The 26,774-nt window shown below is 50.8% G+C and overlaps 8 protein-coding genes across 8 annotated transcripts; 4 read left to right on the top strand and 4 right to left on the bottom strand.

The window, feature by feature from the left end:
* Positions 1–91: 91 nt before the first annotated feature.
* On the top strand, positions 92–1,194 carry N7520_002615 (uncharacterized protein; the record flags this gene model as incomplete). Its single annotated transcript, XM_057136550.1, has 3 exons — positions 92–183; positions 237–353; positions 405–1,194. 3 exons carry the CDS (start codon positions 92–94, stop codon positions 1,192–1,194), a joined length of 999 nt encoding a protein of 332 aa, XP_056999236.1.
* A 494-nt stretch (positions 1,195–1,688) lies between these two features.
* N7520_002616 (exosome non-catalytic core subunit RRP4) lies at positions 1,689–2,915 on the top strand (the record flags this gene model as incomplete). The annotated part of the gene is made up of 2 exons (XM_057136551.1): positions 1,689–1,891; positions 1,994–2,915. The coding sequence occupies 2 exons, from the start codon at positions 1,689–1,691 to the stop codon at positions 2,913–2,915; spliced, it is 1,125 nt and encodes a 374-aa protein (XP_056999237.1).
* Positions 2,916–3,318: 403 nt separating this feature from the next.
* On the bottom strand, positions 3,319–6,223 carry N7520_002617 (oxysterol-binding protein related protein OSH3; the record flags this gene model as incomplete). The annotated part of the gene is made up of 2 exons (XM_057136552.1): positions 3,319–6,123; positions 6,188–6,223. 2 exons carry the CDS (start codon positions 6,221–6,223, stop codon positions 3,319–3,321), a joined length of 2,841 nt encoding a protein of 946 aa, XP_056999238.1.
* Positions 6,224–6,830: 607 nt separating this feature from the next.
* Positions 6,831–11,277, bottom strand: spt6 (chromatin-remodeling histone chaperone SPT6; the record flags this gene model as incomplete). The annotated part of the gene is made up of 4 exons (XM_057136553.1): positions 6,831–7,078; positions 7,134–10,782; positions 10,881–11,045; positions 11,104–11,277. 4 exons carry the CDS (start codon positions 11,275–11,277, stop codon positions 6,831–6,833), a joined length of 4,236 nt encoding a protein of 1,411 aa, XP_056999239.1.
* Positions 11,278–12,135: 858 nt separating this feature from the next.
* Positions 12,136–13,962, top strand: ste7 (MAP kinase kinase Ste7; the record flags this gene model as incomplete). Its single annotated transcript, XM_057136554.1, has 4 exons — positions 12,136–12,423; positions 12,489–12,646; positions 12,701–13,238; positions 13,300–13,962. The coding sequence occupies 4 exons, from the start codon at positions 12,136–12,138 to the stop codon at positions 13,960–13,962; spliced, it is 1,647 nt and encodes a 548-aa protein (XP_056999240.1).
* Positions 13,963–14,859: 897 nt separating this feature from the next.
* On the bottom strand, positions 14,860–17,141 carry N7520_002620 (uncharacterized protein; the record flags this gene model as incomplete). The annotated part of the gene is made up of 2 exons (XM_057136555.1): positions 14,860–15,301; positions 15,361–17,141. The coding sequence occupies 2 exons, from the start codon at positions 17,139–17,141 to the stop codon at positions 14,860–14,862; spliced, it is 2,223 nt and encodes a 740-aa protein (XP_056999241.1).
* Positions 17,142–18,252: 1,111 nt separating this feature from the next.
* On the top strand, positions 18,253–19,680 carry N7520_002621 (RPAP1 family protein; the record flags this gene model as incomplete). The annotated part of the gene is made up of 1 exon (XM_057136556.1): positions 18,253–19,680. The coding sequence occupies one exon, from the start codon at positions 18,253–18,255 to the stop codon at positions 19,678–19,680; it is 1,428 nt and encodes a 475-aa protein (XP_056999242.1).
* Positions 19,681–20,223: 543 nt separating this feature from the next.
* Positions 20,224–26,478, bottom strand: N7520_002622 (anaphase promoting complex subunit 1; the record flags this gene model as incomplete). Its single annotated transcript, XM_057136557.1, has 1 exon — positions 20,224–26,478. One exon carries the CDS (start codon positions 26,476–26,478, stop codon positions 20,224–20,226), a length of 6,255 nt encoding a protein of 2,084 aa, XP_056999243.1.
* Between the last annotated feature and the right edge of the window lie 296 nt (positions 26,479–26,774).

The raw sequence follows: 26,774 nt of genomic DNA on the forward strand, positions 1-26,774 counted from the left end.
GGCACCGCGCCGGACTTCTTTCATAACTCTAACCCTTGTCTCTCTCTCTTCCCATCGATTTCATCCATCTTCGTCATTTTATCATCTCATAATGGCTCAAGATATCAAAGAACCTGGAGTGACTGACTCACTTCCCGATGCTCAAGCCCCGGCCCCGATAAAGCATTCGGTGCGGTCTTTCAAGTACGACAACCCTTGAAAGCCAGCAAAGAAGCAATAGCTAATGGTTACTATAGGAAGAAATATGCAAAGACGAAACAAAAATTTGAGTTGGGGATTCGAGAAAATGAAAACTTGATCCGCGAGGAGCTCCGGATTGAGGACTTGTCCAAGCGAATCCAGGAACAGAACGAGTATGCGCCCCCCGAGGACCACTGAAAGAAATACTTCTAATCCATCACTAGTCAACTACTCGAAGTCCTCATGGAGTTCAATGAAAGCGTTCATGTCTCCCCATCCATGCGATACGGCTTGACCCTGCTTAGCGACGCCCCTTTCCTTCCAACCCCAGAGCATGAGATTACACCTCTAGTCAACGACGCGACCCTCGCGCGGACGGCATTGAAAGAAGCCAAAGCTGGACTCGCTAGCGGAAGCTTTTCTCCTAGCGCTTACCGCCAAGTGGAAGAAAGTATCAAGCGAAACAAGGAATTTGCACCGGCTTTGCAGTTCAGCGATCTGATCAAAGTGCCGCATACCGAAGGGATCCTCCCAGGAGATGGAGTGAAAGATACCGGATCTGTAGATCGCAAGCTCGGGTATTTCACCCCAGAGCATGAGACCGAACACTACCTCGCGCTGGACGCGAAGCTCGGAGACCAGGCTGCTATCTTGCAATTAGCGCGTATCCCAGACCCGCCAACATTTGCTGAACGGGAGAAAGAGGCCTCAATGCGGAACCCAGCCTCGGTTTTCAATTGGCTGCGACGCAATCAACCTCAGACATTACAAGATCACGAGGTTACCTCGGAAAAGTCTGCATCACGACCCTCTAATGCCCGGACATCAAAACGGGCTCCTGTACAGCGCAAGGAAGAGGAGACCATCGATGAAGATGGCATTGATGTGGAGCCGACTCCGAAGGGTAAACGCAAGCGAGATGAGGATACTGGATACCGACCCAAAGGTGGCAACAGCCGGTCAAAAAAGAAGAAGGATGATTCAACTCCTAACCGCAGCTCTAAGAAGGCTTAGGGAGCATCCATTTCGATACTCATTTTCGTTTCTTTTCTTTTCATTTAATGTATCACTACTGCATTTTCATGGTTGTTATGCTAGCTCACAGAACGATATGATTTCCGAAATATGACTGTTCTCTATAGAAGGACATTGGTCGGCATATTCTTTGGGAAGTTTTCCAACTACATTACGGATATGATATTGTATGAATACCTTCCCTTTCAACATGCTTCATTACTCGTACGCCGTAGCAGGATGTACCCATAGATCAACGTTTGTAAGACAATTATTGTAGGAAACCAATGGCCCTTTTCTTGTGTTGAATCGGGGTTAAGCTTAGAAGTACGAAGTACTAAATAGTTACTAGCACTGGTGTGATGGTGGAAGTGGAGCCTGGAGATCAAGTGGATACGGTCACGTGGATCAAAAAGTCTCAGACCACGCATGTCGGAGCTTCATTCTCCAACCAATACCATCGTCATCAACTCTGATCGGTCCGTTAATCCTACATGGCTATCACAATTTTACCTCCCATAGTGGAGGACCTTGGTCCCTACCAATCCTCCGACGAGTCCGAGTCCGGTTCAGATTCCGATGTTGAAATGAGCGGCGTCTCCCGACCAAACAAGCGTGCCCGCCTACAGAATAAGAAAAATGACAAAGCAATCTTCACACCAGGTGAAGTCGTCACTAATGACCCTCAATGGATGAGGTGAGTTCCCAAATATCCTCTCAACCCCGCACAATGGACCGAGAGGGCGGGGTATGGGTTCTATATCGATGCGAACTTGAGCTAATCTGCTCCTCCCCTCAGAGGTCATGGTACATTCACAAATCCCCTCTCAACATCTATTATTGCGACTGTTGCGGGTTATCAACAAACCACCAACAAATTGATCTCGGTCCACCCAATGCGAGCCCGATACACACCTGAAATCGGCGATCTAGTCATTGGTCGCATTGTCGAGGTACAATCGAAACGCTGGAAGGTTGATGTCGCCGCCCCGCTCCTTGCACAACTCCCTCTGTCCGCAATCAACCTTCCCGGCGGTATCCTTCGACGACGAACAAGCGCCGACGAGCTTCAGATTCGAACCTACTTCTGCGAAGGCGACCTGGTAGTAGCCGAGGTGCAGAGCGTGCACCAGGATGGAGCGGCTTCCTTGCACACACGATCTCTGAAATACGGGAAATTACGAAATGGCGTTTTCCTAGCGGTGGCCGGTACTGGAGGTGTCGGAACAAGGATCTCGAGCATGAAGAGCGGTGCTGGAGATGCGACTGATACTGATGGAACCAAGAAATCACGACAACGGGTATGGACAATGGAAACACAAAACGGTGGTGGTCTGGTGGATGTGTATCTCGGGGTGAATGGCTATATCTACATCGCAAAGCATCCGAACGGTGCTCCCCTGATTAACTCGGCTTTGGAGAGCGTTGCACTTAGTCGCATGGAGGAGGTGGTGTCGGGATCGACTTACTCTAGTCAGAATGATGAGATCGCCCCCCAAACTCGGCGAGAGATTACCCGCTTGTCACAGAGCATCCAGGTGCTAGTGCAAGGCGGTGTGTACGTGGATGAAGTCTCCGTGATGAAAGCCTATGAAGTCAGTAATCAAGTTGATATGGAGATCGGTGATGATGACGTGGACAACGAGGGCCGGGAGTATCTGGAGGGCGCGAAAGCTGAGCGAATTCTCGAGGCAGTGATGCGGCAGGCGCAGAGGAATTAGATCATGCTCTACTTTTAACTAAGCATATTCTAATGTACGATACAGGGCGGATCGGTGATAGTGATACCCCGTGCAAGAATGAATCCCCCGTTGTCTATGATGATGATTCCCTGATCAAATTGCATAAATCTTGGAATATACAGTGGTATGCAGTCTCATATGAAACCTAAAACCAAATATGTATATCGAGTCTGTAATTACAATTAGGCAGACTGGTCAAGCGTCTTATCTCGCTCGCATCAAGGATTCTGAAAAGTCACCAAGATCTATAATTTTTCTCTTCCAAAAATCCGAAAAGATGCATATAGTGGAGAAAAGAAACAAAGGCCAAAAAGGGAGAAATAAGGGGGGAATAGAACGAACGTAACTTTCTAGGCATCAAGATCATTTCAAGGGCTATGAATCAAGTTTCAAACACCGGAATAACACCTGTCCAATTGCCTCGTGCACGTTCATCCCAGTACCCATCCTTGCCGCCCTTGAGACGCCAGACCACCTCTCCATCGGAGTCCTCGTTGACGGGCGTAAACCAGCGCGGAGTCCAGCTCTCACCGGCGGCTTCCATCTCACGTCTACGGGCACGTTGGCCCTCTTCCAGCTGGACTTTGACTTCTTCAGCGCGGTCCAGATCCCCTTCCTCAAGAGCACGCTGGTCAGGTCGGAGACGAGAGTCAGTGGGTGGAAGGTGCGAGTCTTCAATGGATGTGATCTCGTTGAGTGTAGCCGCGAAGGATGTCAGACCGTAGTGTTTGGGAGCATTAGGGACGAGTGGACCGGCTTTCCAGATAGGATCACCAGACGGCGAACCGTCACGGGTCAGCGTCACGGATGAAGGCCAGGTACCTGTCAGACCAAGCGACACTGTTTTGTTGTAGGAGTCAACGGTACGAGTGGAAACTTCCTCACTGCGGCCGGAAAACATGCCACCAGCCTTGAAAGTTGAGATGGAGCGGTGTCCTGTGGACTCGTTGTAGACGGTCAGCTCGCCGACAGGCTCGACATACTTCTCGCCAGCGATGATATTGCGCAGGAAGGAGGTGGCGGGGACCCAGCTGAAGTGTTCACCGGTAGCATGCAGGGTAATGCGCACGCGGCCTTCAGTAGTGATTTCAGCAGACTTGCCCCAAAACTTCTGGCTAGGCATGGGGGATTGAGCGAGACTCCATTCACGGCTGTCGGCCTGGTAGGCCAGCTGCACAGGCCGGTGAGAAACTTTCTCAGCAATGAAACGAAATCCTTGGTCTTCGCGGACAAGTTCATATGTTTCACCAAGCATGGGATTGAAGGGTTTGCGAATGGATCGTTCCCGCACTCGGACACTGGAGATGGAGGAGATGGCAAATGCGGTTACATACATCAGCCGCTCGACAGCATCTGATATCTGAGAGGCTTTGTCCAAAAGCGAAGAGTATTCCAGAATCTCCGCCGCACGTTGCAGTAATGACATCGGTTCATTGGCGGATACAGGCATTGAGATTTGAGACAAGTCCTTGCCAACGTTCTTGCGCAGGAACCCGATCAAACTCGGCGGCATTACGGTTGGTGCCGTAATGTTTTGGCGCCGAGATACAGCATCTAGAGGCAATGGGACCAGAGATTTCGCGCGAGATGGGAAGAGTGGCGAGGCACTGGTGCCATCATGGGGAGTGGACTCGGGTTCATCATCGCTGTCCGAGGGTGCATCGTCCTCAACATCCTCAGCAGCTGGGGCAGGTCGATTCTCGGTTGAGTCTTCTTCATCGTCGCTGTCTTGAATGGTCAAAAGTGGAGACGAAGCACCCCCATCCGGAGCATCAAAGAATTCCTGCGACATATCTGACTCCATACTGCGCCGAGGCACCATAGAGAATCGGGGCGGGTTTCGACGTTGCTTACTAGCCGAAATCAGGGTCGAGAATTCCGATACCACATTATCAAGATCGCGTAGAACAGCCATCAAATTATCATGCATATCACCCATCCCATCCGTATGGCTAATGATACTGGCAGGCTTGCCAGAGCCAGCCGGCACTACCAGCTGGGAGATATTAGTACTAGGTTGCTTGCCACTAGATGTAGAGTTTCCGCTCGTCTTGCGTTTCCAGAAAAGGCGCCTTCCATCCCCCTGAGAGTCAGTCCCGGGAGGATGGGGGCTCGGAGACCGACCCCGGCTCCGAGGCTCCCTAGGAGACGGGAGCGGCGACGTCACAAGATATTTAGGATCAGTATCCTTGGCAAGCCGGCGCACCGCATCGCGGGTGCCAGAGACCTTGCTCACCAGACTCTCGACCCGGGTCCATTCCCGTTCTTCCTCCGGAGAAGCGGACGGTGGCATGGTCAACCGTAGCTCTGGGGGGCCAATAGTAAGCGACCCATTGTTTTGTGATGCATCCTTGGAGGAAGCCCTCTCCAGAGCCTGCTTCCATATGGCAAACTCTTGCTCGTTGCTGGCACGGAGATGCCAGATCTCGGCGCCCGAATCAATTGAGATCTCGCGGGACTTCTCGTGGGTTGCCACGGCCGCCAGCGAGAGCGGAATCGCACCGCGCAAAGCGGACGAGTTGGGATCGTGGTAATAAGAGAGAGTAGATGAGATAAAATCCAAGGAGAAATACCGACGTGCCCAGCCCTGGTGTCGCTTTCTCCGTCGCTTCTGCAATATCCCGCAATGTATATTCGATGGGGTCGACAAGTCGGATCGTTGCGCGTGCAGGGTAGCCCGGCTATTGCCTCGTCGACGACCAACGGGCTGTGGTAATGATTCCGTAGAAGCTCCTTGTTGAGACTGTGCTATGGGAGCCACAGAAGCATGGGGTTGCAAGCCGGTGGGGTAGGTAAGCAGAACAAGGGTGACTGTTTTTGAGACTTGTTTGGAAAAGGTGTTGTCGAATACAAGCGCGTAATTCCCGGCCTCACTAGCTGGTACATCGTGTGTTCCCTTGGAAATCTTGTCGGCTTCACATTTCCCAATCCATTTGATCGGTTTGAGACCAATGGCCGTCAGCTTCTCGACGACGGTGGACTGCTGATTGCGGGAACCGGGGTTCGCCGTGGCGGGGAGGTTCTCATTGGAATCGGTACTTTGGGAATCGGAAGCGGGCAAATGAGAGGCTAGTGACGATTGTCCAGGATGCTTGAAGATTCCAAAGTTCACGGATTTCTTATGCGGTTGGATACTCCATGAAATGGTGTGGCCGGCGCTGACATTGATCCAGCGTACGAAATAGGACTATTCATAAGAGAAACATAGCTGATTAGATTTGGCAGAAGTCCCTGAATATCGCTGAGCTTACCTTGCTATGGATTTGCAGCTCCTCCATGGCCGCCATTGTTGCGCAATGGAGAGTTTGGAGGGGAAAGAAGGCCCGCAAGTGTACAAGCTGTTACGGGTGCGGCTGAAGGGGCGAAAACAGGAACAAGGCGGAACACAGCTATAAATAACCATGAATATGAATAATCTCGAGTATGGAAATTCTCAGATCTTTCTTTTTCTCTTTCTTTTCATTTTCCAAGCCTATCACATATTAAACTTAATAGGACGATCTAATGGCGGGGGGTAAACAGCGCAAATGACCCGAGGCCATCATGCATTTCACATGTACCAAATCTCGGGATCATCAGCCTAGGTACTACAATTGGAAAGTTTAAGTCAATTCGAATGTTATGTACCATTTCTGCTAGGGGAATTTAAAAAAATATGCCGAATGGCTGTTCATTGTGTTGTGGTTACAGGACCCCCCTTAATATCAAAATCGGTGTATCAAATTAAGGCGAAACAGAAATTGGAGAATGAATCGGGGGGGCTAAGAAGATCGAATGCATATGATCATCGTTTTTGGTTTTGGTCTGCTTTTCCTGCAGAAATCAGAAGCCTCGCGATGATAGAAAAAAAAGGAAGAAAAGAAAAGAAAATAGTACACTATACAGATCATCCATTTACCGACGACTGGATTTCATGTTGGTAAACATCAACTTGAAGCCATTGCACAAGGCCTGCATATCCGGGTATGGGTTCTTTTGCAGCTCAAATCCTTGGGGAATGACCTTCACCGGCCAGTTTTGCAGTCGAGAGTGCTCACCGGCCTTGAAGCAAAGGTGCCAGTAACCAGGGTGTTTAGGGTTGATACAGAATGCATAAGCTGAGCGACGAGGGTTGGCCTTGGTGTAGGTCTCCAGCCATTGATCTGCCATGTTGGTTAGAAGGGGAAAATATAAAGGAACTATGAAGTCTAAACATACCAGTTTCGGCCTTGCTGCCATCTTGGTGTTTTTCATTGATAATCATTTCATCAACCTTCTTGGCCATTGCCTTGACGTGGTTGACAATCAGATCGTCCAGATCACTGTAAGTGTACTTGCCACCGACCTTGAGCACGCGCCCAACGGAGAATTCATTCTCCTTGTCCAACTCAAGAACATCGATGTGTTGGTAGACACCCTGCGCTACCTTCCAGGTCACTGCTAGGTGATCGTGGCCCCGAGACGATGGGCGAATGACCACATCACCACGACTCCGAGAGCCCAGATACTCCTCAGCTTGAACAGAGTTGAATGGTCGAAAGAGTGGATGTTTGATGACACGCATTGCCTGACCGCTACTCTGGGTACTCTCCTGCTGGGACTCCTTATCCTTGCGCTCTTGCACCTCGTCCCAGTCGCCGGCGCCAAGATCCGGAGTTTGACGGATCGGATTACTGACCTGATCCTCTCGCAGTGACACATTGCAGCTAAACGTCTTCTTGTTCAGATACAAGATCTTGGCAGGCACGGTTTGGTGTTGCTGGAAGACGTTGCGTACAGAGAGCTCGTAGGGTACCCCCAATTCGGTTTCTGCGACCAGCGCTTCGACCCCACAGTCCAATCTGGCATCGATATGATCCTCAAACACCCGCTTGATGGCAATTGGTACCACCATGCCAACCTTCAAAGAATCGGGTGTCTCACCCGTTAACATGGTGAAGATGTCCTCGGTGCCGAGGAAGACGAAGTGCTTGCGCAATTCCTCATATGGTTGTTGTAGCTCTGCACGGATGGTTTCCAAAGTGGCACGTTTGCGCTGGTTAAGGTTCTTCTCCAGCTGCTCAGCATACTCCTCCAGAATCAGGTCGTTGACACGATCTTGCTGCTCCTCACGGAAAAGTTTGCGGACGATCGCCCCAGAGCCATTCTCATCGGTCTCGGCCTTGATATCCTCCTCATCCAGCTCGAGCGCATCAGCAGCCATCTTACGTGCAATATCGTAATCTTCAGGGTGCACACGGGTGTTGTCCAGTGGATCCGCATCTGCATCAGCGTTCTCGTAATCAATGTAAACAAAGCTGGCGCAATTGTTCCACACTTTAACGCCCATAGCTGGGTACTGAGCGTTGACACCCAGCAACTCCACACGGTTATCCACATTTCCGCCGTTCAAATTGACAATCTTGAGCAGGTGGGCTGCTTTGCGCGGACCAAGTCCACAAACATAAGGGAGAAGATTCGCCGTCATTGAATCATGGACTGCCTCGTTCAGATCCACACCTACAAGATTGACCATGTCAACCAGGGCGGTTTCAAGTTGCTTGAGCAACAAATCCTGGGACACCAGTTGTTGACCGGGTTTGAACTGAATGGAAACGATATCCCGGCCGAGGGAAGCGTATTCTTTCAAAGGACTTTGCAAGTATCGGCCCAAAGCCACACAATAGTGAGTTAGTGGACTGAAGCCTGGATTGTCCTGGCGGGCACGAGGAGAATTGTGGTAAAGTCGGGCAACCTCATCATTTACAATGACAACTTCAAGACGGTCAGTGATCTCCTCGTCATGGTCATTGGTGTAGGTCTGAGTGCGGATATCTTTCTCTTCGATGAGCTCGTTCAAAAGTTTGTAGAGACGGCGGGTCTCCGGCGTCATACCAGAGACTCCGAGCACATCAGGTTTGCGTCGCTTGATCAAGTTCATAAAAGCAGAAACGTGGGCACCATCGTCAAAGCCCCGGGATGAATCTCCACATGACAAGTCCTGGAACTTTCCATTTTCTAGCACACGACCATCCTCTTCAATATAAGCCCAGTGAATGGGATCCCGGCCCACAACACCGTTTCCAGTGGAGAGAGCAATGACCCGAGGCACTGTACCCAAGATCATTCCCTTGGGCTTGCAAGGTGCCTGATCCAGTCGCTGCGAAAACATTTCACGGCACTCCTTGGCCACATGGTTCTCGCATTCCTGCCGAATGTTTTCTTTCACGCTGCGATTCATGACACGTTCCAGCTTGCCAAGGGCCATATCTAAAACTTCACGACGAAGGCGGTTCCATGCGTCGGCGATTTCAGAGTAGTTGTCCGATTCAATATCGGCGTACAGACGGGAACGGAACTGATCAAAGTTCTCGAAGCGTACCCGAACGTCAACCAAACCTTCCTCTTCGGCCTTCAGCATACGCAAGAACATCTCTGGGCGACGGGCAATGTCACTCAGTTGCTGGTTACGTAGGTACTTGAATTCGTAGTATGGATGCTGGTCGTCGATTCGACGCAAGCCCTTTTCAGTTCGATAACAGTCGACAACTCCATTCATGTAGTAAGCTTGGCGAATGACTTTGCGCATCTTGGGGCTTAGTGCGAGCTCTTCAGCAAACATGGACTTCGCAGCCTTGAGAACATGTGTTGAGTTGGAAAAGTCGGTGTCAACAAATTGATCTGCCAGGTCTTCTGGAAGCTGGGTAGGGTCCTCAGTGTATTGCCGGCGGCCTTCTTTAGAGGCATTCTGTGCAAAAGAATCGGCGGTGATACCAAACGCCCGAACTAGGCTGTAGGCTTTGCCGTTTCGCACTCGCTCGAAGAACGATTTATTAGTCGCTTTGCGCCGTTGTGTCTCCCTGTTCGCCTCCCCATTGACTGCAGTTGTGTCTCGCAACTGAGAAGCATATTGGAAATGAATATAGTCTTGCACATCTTGAAGCTCGTCCATCGTCGCAGCAGCAGCCAAAAGATCCTCCACGTTGGCATCATCGACATTGAAAAGGCTTTTAATGCCGTCATAAGCCTTCTGAATGGTGTTGCGCTTATCGACCAGGGCACGGAATTTGAGATCGTAATCGAAGATATCCCAGAGGTCTGTCATATTCAAGAGTTTCTCGGCACGAATGCTGTATTGCGCGGACTCATTCGCAGGATCGGCGCCATTGATTGGCTCTTTGACGGCGTGAATCATGTAATCCTTGCGGTGTTGGAAAATGAAGGGAACCTCCCAGTCGTCTGTAATCAAGAACTCCAACATTTTGGCCACGGAGCGCTGGAACGGCTCACGCAGGTCTGGCTGGAGGCGTTTCTTGAGCAACATGAGATTCGAGATCCAAACCGCCTCCTCGCGAAACTGATCCTCTGTCAGGACAACATGTTTGTAAGGCTTCCGAGCAACCTGGTGGCGCTCAGGCTCGTCAAGTAGACGAATCTCATTGTCATCCTCCGTCAGCATACGCTCTGCCAGCTCTGATGGCTCGAAGACATCCTTGAGATCAAGATGTCTTTCCTCAACCTCCTTCTCTTCATCCTCCTGTTCTTCAATATCCAGGGCGAACCTGTATTCTGTGCCATCACCGAACGCAGCGCGCATATCTTCGAGGGCGTTTTCATCCAAACCCGCCGCCTCAGTAGCCCCAAGACCAGGCATAGAAGGCCGGACTGGTGGTGCAACCTCGAGATCATCTCTCTCCCGTTGTCCCTCTTCATCTGAAAAGGTGTCTTCTTCAATAAAGTCGTCGAATTCATCCTGGCCGCCGCGGTGGCCTGTGCGAGTGTATTGAGGAGCCTCATCCTCCTCGTCCGAGTTGAAGATGTCGTCGATGCCTTGGGCTTGCTGCCGAGAGTCACGATCTTTGCCTCGCTTCAGACGCTTGAACTTGGACTGTATTTGAAAAAGGATCGGTGTTAGCAAAGCCTCCGCCATCCAATCATTATCCACAAAATCGGTCCTCCATCGAGATGATAGCGAGATAAACATACCTCTGACGCAGACCCACGGCTGAGTCCAGGGACATGTTCACCGATCAGCTCTAAGTCCTCTTCGTCAAGGTGCTCCTCGCGAGGACGGGATCGTTTCTTCTCGCGGCGGCGTTTGGCGCGCTCTTCGATCTCTTCATCCTCGTCATCGATAAACCCTTCGCGAACCTATACCGTGATTTTATGTCAGTGCGCAAGTCTCATTGGCGTAGATGTTCGCACTTACGGCGCGAGCAGCATCTTCATCGTCATCTTCGTCCTCGTCCTCTTCACTTGAGTCTTGGTAATGATTCGCGCGGCCTGTTCCCTCCTGGACTTCACCGTCGGAGTTTTCGGCCACGTCCGCGTCGTTCTCATCATCATCCAGGGCCTCACCATCAACCAAGTCCCGCAGACTCATGGTGGCTGGTCGGAAGAGGTCTCTCTTTACTGCGGAATTGAATGAGAGCGGGAAAAGATGAAGATTTCGACTCGAGTATTTCGCTCCACAGTCCGACTCGTAAAAATGATAGAGAAGGAGAGTGGCGTGAGAAGAAAGAAAAGTGAAAGCTAAAGCTGGGAGAGGAAGACTACGAGGGCGAAGACGGAGTGTGGCGGTGATTGGCTGGAAGGGAGTTTTTGTGGCTTGTGCTGTATTGTCCCAAAGTAGATGGTTGTGGCTGGTGATCTATCACGTGATATAACCTGGCTACAGTATACAAACATAAACATGAATAGAATTATGAAGACATTATTTTAGAAATAAAATCTTCCTATAAATAAGTTTTCAGACTTAATGGAGTTCAACCCATGTATCAATACATTAAAAATATTCCATCACTTGAGGTCGAGGGATTCTCCCCAAAAAACCTGATCGTATGGGGTAATGGGAGGTGGAGCAACCAGGAACGTGTTGTTTCAGTAAAAGTAGAACAATGGAACCCATCAGCCTAAGTATTTTGAATTTTCCCCCTGAGCAACATTACTGCTCCAAAAACCCTGTTTAGCGCCGACTGATCATTCTACCAGTACAGTTGGTCCAGTCGACGCGCCCGCGAGGCCCAATCAGCGCCGCCAAGACCATCAGTGATATCGGGTTCCCCGCCGCTAGCTCGCGACTCCAAACCTAACCTCCCTCCCACTACAGTGGTCGTTGGCCTAGCGCTATCGTTCCCTGGTCGCTCGCTTGTTAATACTCTGTTTACGGTCTTCTTTCCATTCCCCCCCCTTCAAATTCCGGATTCCTGCTGTGTAGAGATACTCTCCCCCCTCGGGCGCCATGGCGGACCAGTTCAAACCCCGGACGATGAAACGCAAGAACGTCAAAGGTCTTGCGCTCAATGCAGCCCCGAAACCCGCCGCGAATTCCTCTGATGGGGACGCACAGGCTCCTGGAGCGATTGGAAATAGCGAAAGCAACCGCACGGATACTCTTGAAATCGGGCTGGAGTTTCGACTAGATCTCCGCAGCGAGGACTTGGTGACTTTGAAAGAGTTGGGCGCTGGAAATGGAGGCACAGTCTCGAAAGTGATGCATGCGTCGACCAAGGTCGTTATGGCTCGAAAGGTGAGGTAGCGGGAGTTTTGCAGTGTTCCGACGCGGGCTCTAAAAGCTGACTGCCATACTACTAGATTATTCGAGTCGAGGCCAAAGAGAATGTGCGGAAGCAGATCCTACGAGAACTCCGGGTCGGACATGACTGCAACTGTCCTAATATTGTGACCTTCTACGGCGCGTTCCAGAACGAGGCAAGAGATATCGTTCTGTGTATGGAATATATGGATTGCGGGTAACGTCACCAAAATCGAAGCGAATGAGGCATCTGGCTGACATGGGATATTAGATCCCTCGACCGTATTTCGAAAGACTTTGGTCCCGTTAGGGTTGATGTACTGGGTAAGATTACTGAGTCCGTACTGGCTGGTCTTGTCTACCTGTACGAAGTGCACCGCATTATGCACCGAGATATCAAACCATCCAACGTCCTCGTCAACTCTCGCGGAAACATCAAGCTTTGTGATTTTGGTGTCGCCACAGAGACAGTTAATTCGATTGCCGACACTTTCGTCGGAACCTCAACATATATGGCGCCGGAGCGAATCCAGGGAGGCGCTTACACCGTTCGGTCTGATGTTTGGAGTGTGGGCTTGACGGTCATGGAATTGGCTGTAGGAAAGTTCCCATTCGACCACTCCGATCCAGCTGCAGGCAATCGCGCCAGTTCAGGGCCGATGGGTATCCTTGACCTGCTCCAACAGATCGTTCACGAATCTGCCCCCAAATTGCCCAAGAGCGATGCCTTCCCACCCATTCTGCATGACTTTGTCGCAAAGTGTCTGATGAAAAAGTCCGAAGAACGACCCACTCCTCGAGAGCTCTACGTGCGTGATATTGACCCTGTGCCTCTTCGTGCTCATTGTAAGCGACTAACACCAAGTATAGGACAAGGACGCCTTCTTGCAAGCGGCCAAGCGCACACCTGTTGACCTACAAGAGTGGGCCATCAGCATGATGGAAAGGCATAATCGTAAATCATATCTGGCACCACCAGCGCCCAAGTCCCTTAAAGAGGGCACTACACCTACAGCAAGCACCCCTTCCGCTGCAATGTCGACCCCCATAGCTTCAGCACAAACCCCGAAGCCCGCCCCCATCAGCAAACCAGCCCGTCCACCTCAACCCCAACAGCCTTCCTACCACCAGACACCCACATCGGGGAGCATGCCTCACAACGTTGCCAGTGATGCCAATCGTCATTATGGTGAAAGCCAGCAGAGCCACAATTATTCTTCGTCGCGCTCTGCGCGTTCCCCGCCGCCTCTGTCTCTGGAACACCTATCGCTAGAAACCAGGATTGACGATGATCGCTCCAACCGACGCCCGACCCGTCATGTCGGCGATCCGCTATCTGCTGTTGATGCTCCTTCCAGACCCTTTATGAGCCCGCGCTCTATCAGCTCAAACAACAACAAATCTCAAGCCAACTTGATCCCCGGATCACTGCCACTCCGCCCTGCACCCCCTAGCGGGCCCCCTCCACCTGCCCCTGTCTCTACCGGGAATTGGCGCGGTTATCCCAGTCATTTGCCGGGAGCAAATTCTTAAAGCCCGATACGGATGCCGATTTGATTGAAACGATGGTAATCTGGTCAAAGTTCTTTCATCTATACATGGTGGTTGCGCCTTTGGGCCCATCGACCTTGCATTTCTAACATCATATTGTCGAGTCCGTTTGTTTTATTTGATTTATAAGATTCCCGCTATTATTTACGTGTTGTTCTTGTCTGACTTGGCGGTCTGCCCGTTTCCCTTCCCTGGTGTGGATAAGACGAAAGAGTGACTAGGGTTGAGTACATTTCTCTCTTGTTCCGCCTTTTGCCACCCTTCATCTCTACTATTACCATTGTCAATCATCGGGATATTTCACTTCTCCATATCTTCTCGCCGCCTGTGCACATTTCCCTCGTTTTCATTCTCTTCTTTTTTCATTGTCAATGACTTGATTCCTGCCAACTACCACGACAACGATGCCAACGATCTTGGCATTTTCACCCATCTCATCTCTTTCTGGCTTTGCTCAGATACGTTTCTGCATGATACGGCGTACATTAGTGCAGGCTCTTGATGATACTACAAATTTCATTTCCCATTCTCAACGTAATGTGGCAGATTTCTAATAATTCTCACTGAGGTATAAGGTGTACAGATACTAGTTTGTAATGGGATGACCCTGATTGACAACGCCGAGACTATGAAACAAAGCTACATTTACAGGTAACATGACAGGCTGTTTCATAGAGCTGAAGTTCATATGACAACATAATCAAATATAGATACAGAGCAAAGGCTCGATGAAAATTCCGAGCAGCTAATCAGATGCGAATGCCAAAGACCACAAAAAAGAATAAATAACATGGCACATCTGCACCAACCCGATAGAACCCTGTCCAAGAACACCCGAAACTTGCAGATCGAAATACGCACACAACGTGAACAACATGTTTATTTCATGACCAGCTCTGGTCCAGCTACAGAACTCAGCCCAGGAGTAGGGTTAAGATTCGTAGTGGAATTGGAAAGAGGTGATGATACCATGTCCATCATGCTCATCATCGAGCTTGATTTGCCACCCCGAGTGCTGGCAGAACTCCCCCCACGGCTAGATCCTGCAGCACCTCCTGCACGGCCACTGCGGCCTTCCTGTGACGCAGAAGCAGTTGTGCCGTTGCGGTCAGGGGTGCCTTTGTCGGCCAGATCGGCCTTCTTAGCTCCACGTGGCTTGCGCGAGGTACCTCCTCTGGAACCGGGCCCACGCAGAGGTAGACCGGTGTCTTGGGAAATGGGCACGGCGGCGGCGATAGCGATGTGAGGTTGAGAAGCCAATGCTCTGCTACGACCCGTACCTCGGCCACGGCCTCTGCCACGCTTGATGGTACCATCCGCACTGCCAGCTTTGTTAGCGGGTTGCTCGATTTTTGAGTATCGGAGATGAAAGAAACTAACCGTTCCACCTGGATTTTCTCGCCCTCTGGAACTAATGGACCACTGTACACAAAGAATCCATCTTTACTAGCAGCAGCCTGTTCCTGCCATGCCATCTCTGTGTCATCGACAAAGGGATCATCACGGTCATACTCCTCGACCTTCTTACGTCTCTTCTTCTTTCCGTCCCCGGCGTCTGAAGTCACGCCATTGGTGCCAGTTCCTGCACCACTCATGGTGACATCTCCATCCACATCACTGTCACGCTCTACTTCGAGGCTTAGATCCTCTTCCGCACTTTCGGTCAGTCCCTTCTCATTTCGCTCCAGAGCAGCACCGGCGGCAGCTACACGAGCGAGACGATCTTTGTGGGCCGCCAAACGAGGATGCAAGGCAGCAAAGCCGTACTGCTCCTCTGCGAGCTGCGCGAAATTCACGATCTGGTTCCCCTTGGACAGGGGAATGTGCACTACGATATTTGGTGTATTGCGCGAATCGGGTGACTTGGATGAATCGTCGCCTCCCATCCCGAACAGAGCATTGGTGATTAAGCCTGATCCTTGAGGGAGCTGTGGGGGTTCCTTGGCTGCGCGCGCCGGCTTGGGAGATGTAGCCTTCGATGACGGACCGGTTGCACCCTTTTCTTTCTTTGCGCTCGGCACCACCTCCTTTTGCGGTTTCGAGTCAACCTCCACTATATCAGTTTGCGAAGTTGACCGTTGCAGAGTAGACTTCTGCGCTGGGGTTTGCGGCTGCTGGGGCTGCGCCTGAAACTGGAGTTGGGATTGTAGTTTCTGCTGTGGCTGCAAGGCTGGTGGTGACAGCTCTGATTTAAGAGACTGTGACTGGACCGGACGCTGCTCTGGTGGCGGGTAGGGAGTGCTATAGTGGCTCGAGGATTGCAACGCTGGTGGTACATGGACGGTTCCATGCGATGGCGACGACGATGAGGAAGGTAGCCCTGACGGTCCTAACGATGGGTATGTCGGTGTTGGCACCGGTGAGGACACGGCCGAGACATGGGCTGACGATGAGCGTGGCAGTGGAGTGTATATGCGGGCATTTTGGGCGGGTGGGTCAATGATGCTGGAGATCGCTGGGGACGCGCTAGCACGATAATTAAGCTGTGGCGATTTGGAATGTGGCGGGCTATAGGCTGGTGCTGGAGAAGGGTTATCAAAAGCGGATCGAATTGGGTCAAAGTTTTGACCACTTGTGCGATGCGGGGGAGGTTGAGTCTGTTGTGATGGTGGATATGGCTGTGACAAGGCATAGTTGGGTGGGACCGATACAGTGTGGGGGCTTGTATAAGATGGCACTGGTGCAGGCGCAGCAGGAGTAGGAGCGGGCTGTGGAGGCGTTAAAGCAGGTTGAGATTGGGGTTGAGATTGGGGTTGAGATTGGGGTTGAGATTGGAGTTGAGGTTGGAGCTGAGGTTGAGGTTGAGGTTGTGGTTGTAGTTGGGCTTGTGATTGCGATTGTGAGTGCGATTGCGATTGCGGTGGTGGTTGTGATTGGAGAGGAGCGGTCGTAGGTGCCGCGGGTGTGGCTTCCCCCGGTTGCTCCAACTTGGGTTTCTTTCGAGAGGCAGCGGTAGAGTTAGACTTTTCTCTTGGGCGACGAGGAGCTCGAGCTGCCTTTTCTTTGGGTTCTTTTTTAGGCTTTGGGGGAGTCTCGGTGCTGGCTTCGTCATCCTTCTTTCGACGCGACCGTCTGGCACCAGAAGCACGGCGGTTGTCAGGTTTCTCGTCGATGGCAGGTCCATCCCCCTTGGACACATCCATAGGAGAATCTGTGGACATGACGGAAAGTGGTAAAAATCTGAGGTTTTATAAATATTCAACTGGTTGGGGACCGATGGCGGACCGATGGGGATATTCAACGGTCGGGAGTCCGGTTATCAAGGGTAAACGGAAGGAAAAAGGAAATGAAATGGGAGGGGGGAACGAAGATAAGACAGTTCTGTTACAAGTCAAACATTCACCGGGAACATGAACATGAACAAGAACAATGACACAATGGGGGAGTGAATGGGGGGGAGAGGGGAGGGGGGGAGGAAGAAGAGAAAGAAGGGAATGAGTTGAGAAGGAAGAGAAAAGGAAAAGAAAAAAAAAGGGTCAAGAAAGGGGAAAAAGCGATCAAGGAGTTTTGATGGTTTTCATTTGGGAGAGTTTTCCCGCTTGATAATGTATGTAAATCAGAAATCAAATAAGCAACTTTTCACTTCATAAATTAAATCAAATTGTAAAGAAGTCGGGAGCCTTATTTCATGAATTGATTGAGAATAGTTCTTCAAATACATATAGACCAACTCAATAATTGAAGCTCTGAGACTCTTGAAAGTAAAGTAAATCATACTGAAGACAATTCATACGCGCGGATCTGGCGTCAGTGGGGGCATATAAGTAGTATACCTGACCACACAGACCATGTTTCCCCTCTCTACGTCCGACATTAGGACCATATGATACTTCGGCAATATATTGAACAAATTGAGCAAGATAGTAATAAAGATAGATATTCATGGAGGTTATTCACGGTTTATATATGCCTGCCGGACATCCTTTCCAACACACCGAGCCGACATGGTTATCAATTCTAGCTTCTATATTGAAACCGATGATCCAGGGTGGTATATTCGAATAGAGACGAGGTACAAGAGGGTATATCTACATCATGATCCCTATCCAATACATGCAATGCTACCAGACGGAATGATGTGGTCTATTAGTCTGCTAGAAGTTGACTAGTTTGGATCGAAGCTTCCGAATCTGGCTGCGAAAAGTTACCCTATTGGGACTAGTGTAGTTTCATCGTCCGCTAACCAAATATGGCTAGTGTGATGCATCCACATTTTAGCTTTTTGAGCCGCAGGCCCCGCTGACATAACTTCTTCTTTTACAACTTTGCGCCATGGCTTTCCGAGGTGAGCGTTTTGTCCTAGACATGGACGAGGACGAGATCAGTCCTCCAGAGAATCCACTCCCTTCCCCTTTCTCTCTCATTGGAGAGATTCAGGAGCGTGACCCGGCCCCGGCTGCACCGCCAGCTCCCAATCCCACCGCCTCTTCCACCGGCTTCCCCGCCCACCGACGACGCAACAAGCCCTCCTCCTTCAAGCAACGAAGAGCAGAACAAGCAGCTCAGTCAGCTGAGCCAAATAAATCCGATAACTACGCAGCACCAACTGCCCAAGATGATAAGGCCTCGATCGCGGAGGAGAACAGCAAGCACCTGGCATCCATGTCGGATGCGCAGATTCAGCGCGAGCGCGAAGAACTGATGGCCTCAATAGATCCGGGGCTGCTTGAACGTTTCCTCCGACGGGCAAAAATTGATGAGGATGATCAGTCAAGCAAGGAAGCGCAGAAGCCCACGGTCGAGCCGACGTCAAATGAATCGTCATCAACATCAAAGAAAGACGTTTCCTTCGCTATTCCGGCTCCTGCTATGGAGCCAACAAGCAAGGATCCAGAGCCAACCCCGAAACCACGAATGACCCATCCAAAGCCCCCAACCAACGATGATTTCGCTCCCTCTCAAATCCCACAAGACCTTCACCCTGCATCTGAACGCCCATCCCTAGTAGACCCTGCCATGATCGACACCTTCCACTTCCCCCAGCCAAAGCAACCGATGCCAACACTCGACCCCAACGACCCAAACTTCCTCGCAGACATGCAAACTCACTATTTCCCAGAGATGACCCATGATCCCGCTGCGCTCTCATGGCTCAAGCCGCCTTCGGCCGATGAAGAGGACCCAGACTCCACCTCTCCCTACCATCCTAGCAGCAACGCCATTGCCATCGCTCCCTCTGCCATTAGATTCTCACTGCGTGGAACACTTATCTCACCCAGTACCTCTCTCTCTCTCCCGACTACCCTTGGTCTCCACCATCATGGGGAAGATCCGCACGCAGCGGGATATACTATTCCGGAGCTGGCGATCTTATCGCGCTCAACGTTCCCTGCTCAGCGATGTGTGGCATGGCAAGTTATTGGACGAATTTTGTTCCGTCTTGGACGTGCAGAGTTTGGAGACCGCGGTGGTCAGCTGTCAGAAGGACTGTGGCATGTGATTGAGAAAGAGGGCATTGTGGGAGGGATGTTGGCCGAAGCTGAGGGTGCGTCTGGCCAGTTCCCGGGGATGCAGTCTCGTACCATTAAGGGTCAGGATAAGAAAGATGATCAGGCTGAGGAAGGAAACCTGCCTGTTGCATCGGGAATTGGGCGTCATGCCAGTGCTGCCGCATGGGCTGTTGAGGGTGTGTGGTTGTGGCAAAAGGGTGGTGGTGGTGACCGTGGGTTATTGAAGGAGGGCCAAATCCGGTCTCAGTAGAATCCAAGTTTTTATAATGAGTTTCAATACTCGACCGTTGGTTATATCTTTTATCTTCGGTTTTTTTGCCCTCATGTCCATACTACTAAGATAGATGATGCACAGGTCTCAAACTTTCTACATACTACTACTATTACCCAGAAGCTGCCTGGTACATGTACCAAGATATGACAATACATACATGCAACAGATCCAATTTATACCTTCAATAAACCTTTGGGAATTTATGAGGATACTCTGTTTCACGATAGAAGAGAGCAAAGCTAACTACCTAGCGATACACGCCCGGCTGTGAGGAAAGGTTAGTTACCTTTATATTTGATTACGAGGCTTTCCACCGTGCGAAATACGCGGCGCACAGAATGGCTAATGTTTTTACTCCAAGACCAGCCAGAAGTATTACCCTCTTCACATCTGAAGCCATATCAAGAATGAAATTATACTAATAGCGTGCATTATCATACCATGGATATCATATCATACAAGAATACCCAGCTGCCACGAATCAGAGCAGCAAAAAGGAATATATCAAAGATCACAAACTCATGACGAGCCACCAGCATTGACACCCTGGTCCTCAACCTGGATACCCCAGACCTGCCATCTGGCTTCTTCAACAAAATCTTTTCTTAGCCACAGACCTGATACTGGTGTCTGGAACTGCGATTGCAGGTGATCAGGCCGAGTATCTCCTTCACCACCCTGGGAACGATCAAGCCAATCGAACAGAAGTTGAAGCTGCCAAATGCGGTCACGGACCTCATCGGAATCCGCACCTCGACCACGCGCAGATTGTACAATATTGCGCACGGTGTGTGACAAGGCAAGACGGGCGTCGACGGCAGAAGTACGGAGCCAAGGCGGAGACGCGACTAGCTGGGTGGAGATACGAGGAGAAGGTGCTGGGAATGAAGATGGTAGGACAAGAGAGCGTTCACGGATATCAAGACCTTGGAGGGAGGGAAGGTGGAATACCCAATCCCATGGGCTTTGGGCAGGTGTTGTGGATCCTGACATGCAGCCAGAAATCAGAGCAGTGTGATTATGCAAGATAGAGGGCGGCAGGCCCTTACCCGTATTAGATGAGGGGACAACTGCAGATCCCGGGAGAATGTCTTGGGCTTCGCTTAAGCCAGTGAGGGTGGATGCAAAGACAGAAGTCGAAGCGTCGGAGGGGCTGTAATTGGCTTTGCGGCGCAGGTAGATTGAGGGGTCACCACGACGGAATTTATCTCGAAGAGCATCATCTTGGCTAAAGTCCAGAATAAGTGGCCAGTGATCTGGGCCACGGATTTCGATACGTGTAATCCCGCTGGGGTCCGGTATGATACAGGGAGCGTTGGTGGTACTAGTTGAGCCGGAGTGAGATGTGATTGTGATAGGGATGGAGATCGGGCGTCGAGTATCGAGATCTCGAGGAATCAGGCATCGTGGCTCTGCGGCGAGAACCCAGAGGTGGCGAAACGCTTGAAGATGGCATTTGTTATCAAGGACGGTCGTTGGGAAAATCGGATAGAAGGAGCAGAGAAGCGTGGCCACGGCTAGGTCGGACGTGCCGAGTGTGTAACTACCTCCACCAAGGAACAAAGTTCCTATCGCCATATGAGCTGCCATGTGACTGCCATACGGGGTATCAGCGTCTATTCTTCCATGGAGTGAACGCAGGCGCCGGAACAGAGCCAAGTCGCCCCTGCCGGCCATTACGGCTGCAGCAGACAGTGATACCACATCTTGACAATTGCGAACAGAGTTACGCGCAAGCTTGGAGTCGTAGCTCATAGCTGGAAGCCGCGAAATTCGAATAAACTGATCCAGGTAATACAACAGCAGATCTCTTGCCTGGGTGTCACCAGAGCCAGCAAACCGAAGCCCGAGAGCTAGACAGAGACCAGCGATGATGTTGAAGAAAGGCATATCTTCGCTGCGAAGATGACCCACGGCTGTAAGACGAGATCGTTTTCGGTAAACTCTTGGAAGGCTTTCCTTGATCCACTCGACATTGGGCTTGATGCTGTCCCACATGATAAGATGCCGTGCCAGTGTTCTTAATAGGAAGAGGTCTGGCCGGACGTAGTCAAACCGCACAGTGGTGTCAGGGATGTCAATCTTCTTAGCCAAAACCGCATCATTGGTTTTCATGAAGATAACAGCCAGTGCAACCGTCGCACCTGCGGTAGCGCGATCCAGAACATGTGCGATATCAACATTTTTAGTCCCGACGGCGATTGCGAGCAGGCGCTCAACAATGTGCATATCGCGCATCCCCCTAAGGTCTTTACCCTTGCCCAAGTTGATGAGACCTAGTGCAAATCCAGCGGCCAGACGGTAGCCTTCGTCCCTCAAGTCTTCTTGAGAGGTGGTTTGTTCTTCCTGCTCAACATTCTCAATTTCTGACAGCATAACTTCGCTCATGCGCCGGTGCTGAGAGCCACAATAGAGCAGGCCAATGCCCATGATGCCGGCGGTTTGGGTGAGAGGTGATAGATTGAGCTCGGCCGCTCCAACAGGCAACATTCTCGTAACATGCACGGACAGCAGTCGGGTTATCAGAGTATCCATGGTACCCATGTATGATGCAGAAAGACCGAGCAAAAGACCAATTGATGTCATGGTATGTTTGGGAGTCAGGTACTTGAACGCAACCCACTTGGCTAAGGACTTGAGATGGCCATTCAAGCCGAGCGCTAGCAAGAATCCAGCGTGCCGGTTTGTCAGGTCTTGGGGCTTGTTGAACAGGATCCATGAAGTATCGATTCCCTTAGAGGCCTTGGAGATTGCAAGGCCGGTTGACACACCATTATGGAAGAATGCCCAGCATACTTTCTCCTCAGTGAACGCACTTCTTTCGGCGCTAACAGTGACATTGGATGGCTTCATCACACACTGCAGCGAGAAGGACGGGATTGGGAGCTTTTCTGTCAACAATGGTAGCCGACCACTGAAGGCAAGCATGGCTCGTCCTGCGGGAGTAGACAGTGTGCGGAACGAGACGAGCTGCACCAGTTCCTTCTGCGCCTCGAGAAGATCAGAATCTGTCCAATCAGGCTCGGGAACACAGTCAGCCACTGGTGCTTTGGACTGATTCAGGATACGGGCTGCTTCTAAGAAGCGTTTGTCTTCCCGGAAGACCAGGCGAGTCACTGAAAAGCGATCAGCTTCTGCAGAGGCCTCAAAGGCATTGATAGCGTCAATCTCCAAAGCCGATGTATTTATATAATGATAGTCCCTTAGGGCATCATGAGATACCACAGGTTGTTGAGGTGCGGCAAAAGCATGGGCATGAACTGGATTCATCGACATGTAAAGATCCTCCCGGTCAATCAGCTCTAGAAGACTTGCACTCCACGATGTCGAGGCTTCGATCTGGCATTGCATAACAGCTTCATACAATGGCGCACTCACACCCTCGGGGAACGTGTCAATTATGCCTTTTGTCAAGCCCCATCGATGCAAGAGTTTAACTTTGTCAAAGGGAGTCGAAACATTATGAATGTCAGAGAGGAATCCAGTCAAGGCCAATGTTCTAGGAGTGATGCTGAAGCATTCTTGCCACATTCGGCCCTTTCTGGGTACCCGATCTGATGCAGTGACAATGTCAAGCAGAGTGAGGAATGGACTGGCGGATTGATTCGCCGCGTCAATAAGGAATGAAAATATCGACGGGGGAGGAAATGGCTCGGCAGGAACATTCAGCGAATAGATTTGAGTGTCTTCAAATCGCCAGCGTTCTATGCTAGCCATCTCAGTGCCAAAGTAAGCATCCTCGGTCCATTTCCAAGATCGCCAGCCTAGCCAACCACCAAGCTGCGCTAGGACTGGGGCAAGGAGCCCAAGGGGACGTTGAGATTCTTCCGTGTCGCAGGTGGATAGTTTCTGTTCCTCTCGAAGGAGATGAAGACCAACGAGTATGGTCCCGAGTGCGGTACACCTGGTATTTTCAGGAAAGACGCCGGCAATAGGTAGGTAGCCGTCACGGCCGGATGCTCTAGCTCCTTGTGGGCTTTGGAGGAATTCCCGGCTTAGTGATGCACATCGGTTCAGATAAGAATTCTGACGATATGTTGACCGGCTTGCGCTATGCTGTTCACTCTTTGGCGTACGCGATGGATCTGCCAGGTCTTGAATGGCATCTTGCTCAACGATCCATCCCCAAGAGCTATTCGTCATCCACGGGGCAACAACACCAGAAGATGATGATTCAAGGTCAAGCATAGATTCCCAGCTTTCCAGATCCAAATAAGTCCCGCTGCTCGACCGGAGAAGACCCTTCTTTCGACGTGTTCGCTTGGCAGGAGTTTGTGGCTGTTTGATGAATGGTATAGCCAAGGAAAATAGGACGATGACCATAGCAGTCCACTCCATGTCATTTTCAATATCCTCTTTGCCTCGAAGCCACTTCATTACCTCCCACCAGGCTAATAAGATCCCATCACCTGCCTTTTCCGCATCACGAAGAACAAACTTGCAGACATTGAGGACCTTTTTGACAAGATCATTATGGGGTTCCATTCGGATTTGAATTCTATGTCGACGTTTCTCCGTATCGACTAAATCGACCTTTCCTTTCGAACAAGCATGATCGAATTCCAGAAATATGAGATCGGGATTAGCCATGACCCGGTTCAGGCCACTCTCCCTCGAGCGACCCAGGAATTTGCTAGCAGAAATTCCATGGGGTTCATACAGTTGCAATGGGATTGGCACATCAATTCTGGTCGGGCTACCCCACAGGCTCTGTAAGGACAATTCTCGCTGTCCACTGTCGGACACGCTCAGCGTGAGTATTCTCGAGATCTCACCGTCAGTGACTCTACAGACATCTTCAACATTGGGGACATGCTGAATGCCGGTTGCGTGAACCAGCAATGGGCGTCTCTCAGAGTTCTTGGCCTTCTTGGAGCTCACGGGCACAACTTTTCGATTCTTTGATACTGCCACACGTTCTGCCCGCAAGTTGACAATGGTCATATTTTGGGAATCTTGGTCCACAAGACAAACTGCCACTGAAGTGGCATTTCCGTTCTGCGTACTTCCGAAGTCGGAGGAAGACAATGTGCAGACCTTCAAATGGTGTGATGATGCTTGCTGCATTGAGGTATGGAAGTTTGCGGAGAATCTGGAAGAGAAACTCTCCACCTTAGTAAGTAAAAGCTCCTCGGGTAGACCTGATGCAGATTCACGGAGAGCGATGTTCTCAAACCCTTCAGATAGTATATCATTGTTGATTTCTTCGAGCAGCCTATCCACCGGAGCATCCACAAAGCTGCCTGCGGTGCTATAGACAGATCCTGCTGCAGGGGGCAGTGATCCACGAGGATTGAACCCAAAGCTCCCACGCATGCTACCAGCTCCCATAGATTGCCTGAGCCCACCATGGTGCATGGTGCTGGTTTGACTGCCCGTTGCAAGGTCCGAGAATGTGATGCGGTCCTGACTAGTGGCCAGGTCAGTCCGTGCAAGCAATGAGCTGACTCTCCTAGAAGTTTTCAGAGGTACCCCAACATCACCAAAATCCTGTGCAACTCGCGCAGCCAAATCTTCTTCGCCACCATGTTTGGAGTCAGGTGGTTGGGGCGCGTTCCAGTTCTCAGTCCATGGACCGAAGCTTTCCCTTGGACGTGCCGCGGGCGTAGCGGCTCCAGGGGTCATACCAAAATGTGAGCTTCGTCTATTAGAACGAGCGCCTTCGGTCTGTCGTCGAGTCTTATCTTTTATTGAAGCACTGGTTTCGTCATCCCTATATCGAGCAGTCCAAACGGTATAGAGCCCAGTAGTTGCGTTCATCGTGACAACCAGAATCAAAGGATTTGCTGGAACTTGATTCAAGCCCGAGAGCTCATCGTTTGGGGAGATGTACACAATTTCGTCGGCCGGGTCCAATACATCAAGCCCCGAAGGCCTTCTCCTGGCACTACTCACGCTGCTTTGCAACCAGCGAGAGGACTGCGAGGTGACAACTAGGCCCATTTCTGAATGGGGATCAGTGAGAGAGAATACCCGGGGAAGGTCTGTGCCTGGAATGGAATTTGGCATCGATTTAGAGCTGGTTGGCAGAGTGAAATTTAAAAATGGTCCCTTGTCTTTTGTAGGGGTAGGCAGTGCGCCTGTTTGCGAGGCGCCAGGGTCGAATAGCGAAGTGGTCATAAATGAATTTGGTGGTGCCGGTTGGTGTTGACGATCCGCATTGTCATCTGGGATTTTCCTTTGAAGCAGGAGTCCACGGGGAGTTGCAAAAACAGACTCAACCTCGAATGGAAGAGGAACGGTGTGGCTATTTCCAGTGACGAAGAAGATATGGGCCTGCGACTTGAGGACCACGACTAATGCTCTCTCTAGTTTAATATGGGGCTGCTGGTGAGCAACCACAGCTACTTGAGAGTCGCCATGAATATCCAAGGTTGAGCCTAGGTTGCTAGCTGTTGAGTCCTTTCCATGTCGCTTCGATTGTCCTCCTCGTGTATTTGTTCCCATGCCGGTCGTGTGAGATCGATTGAAACTCGCGTTCCCTGCAGACCTTCGAGCATGACTTGCCGTAAACTGTGTGAATAGAGCATATCGAATCTCCTCTTTCTCTGGATCCATTCGAAATACTCTCTTCACCATCCCCGCGCGAGACCATACCGCGCAGTGTTTCGTCCAAACCAACTCATCGTCCACTGGACCCGTCAGTCCGCTCTCATCGACACATGTTGTCCATTGGTACAGGTCATCTGACGGTTCAGCAGGCAATATACCCTCTGTAACCAAGTATGAGACGGCGGAGGGTTCGTGGAGACCGAGCGAGCGAGTGGAAGCCATGGTAGGCTGTTTGTTCAACTAAAGTAGCGATCGCGGTTCGCCGTCATAAACAATTTGACGGCCCGGATTTCTGCATGGACTGTTTTCCATGGTCGAGAAATAGACGTTTAACTTAAAATGTTCAGCCACTGAGGCATTGTCAAGTGTTGTTGAATGCTGAAATGCTGAAATGCTGAAATGCTGAATGCTGGAGGTGGAGGACGCGCAGGAACGCGGATTGGATCGACTTGCCCAAAAGTTCTTTGCTTTCCGGCCAAAACAACTCTGCTCTTTCCTCACAACCACCACCATCTCTA

This window comes from Penicillium odoratum, assembly GCF_028828045.1.
Source record: "Penicillium odoratum strain IBT 22623 chromosome Unknown utg000002l_segment0_segment0, whole genome shotgun sequence".
Classification (NCBI taxonomy): domain Eukaryota; kingdom Fungi; phylum Ascomycota; class Eurotiomycetes; order Eurotiales; family Aspergillaceae; genus Penicillium; species Penicillium odoratum.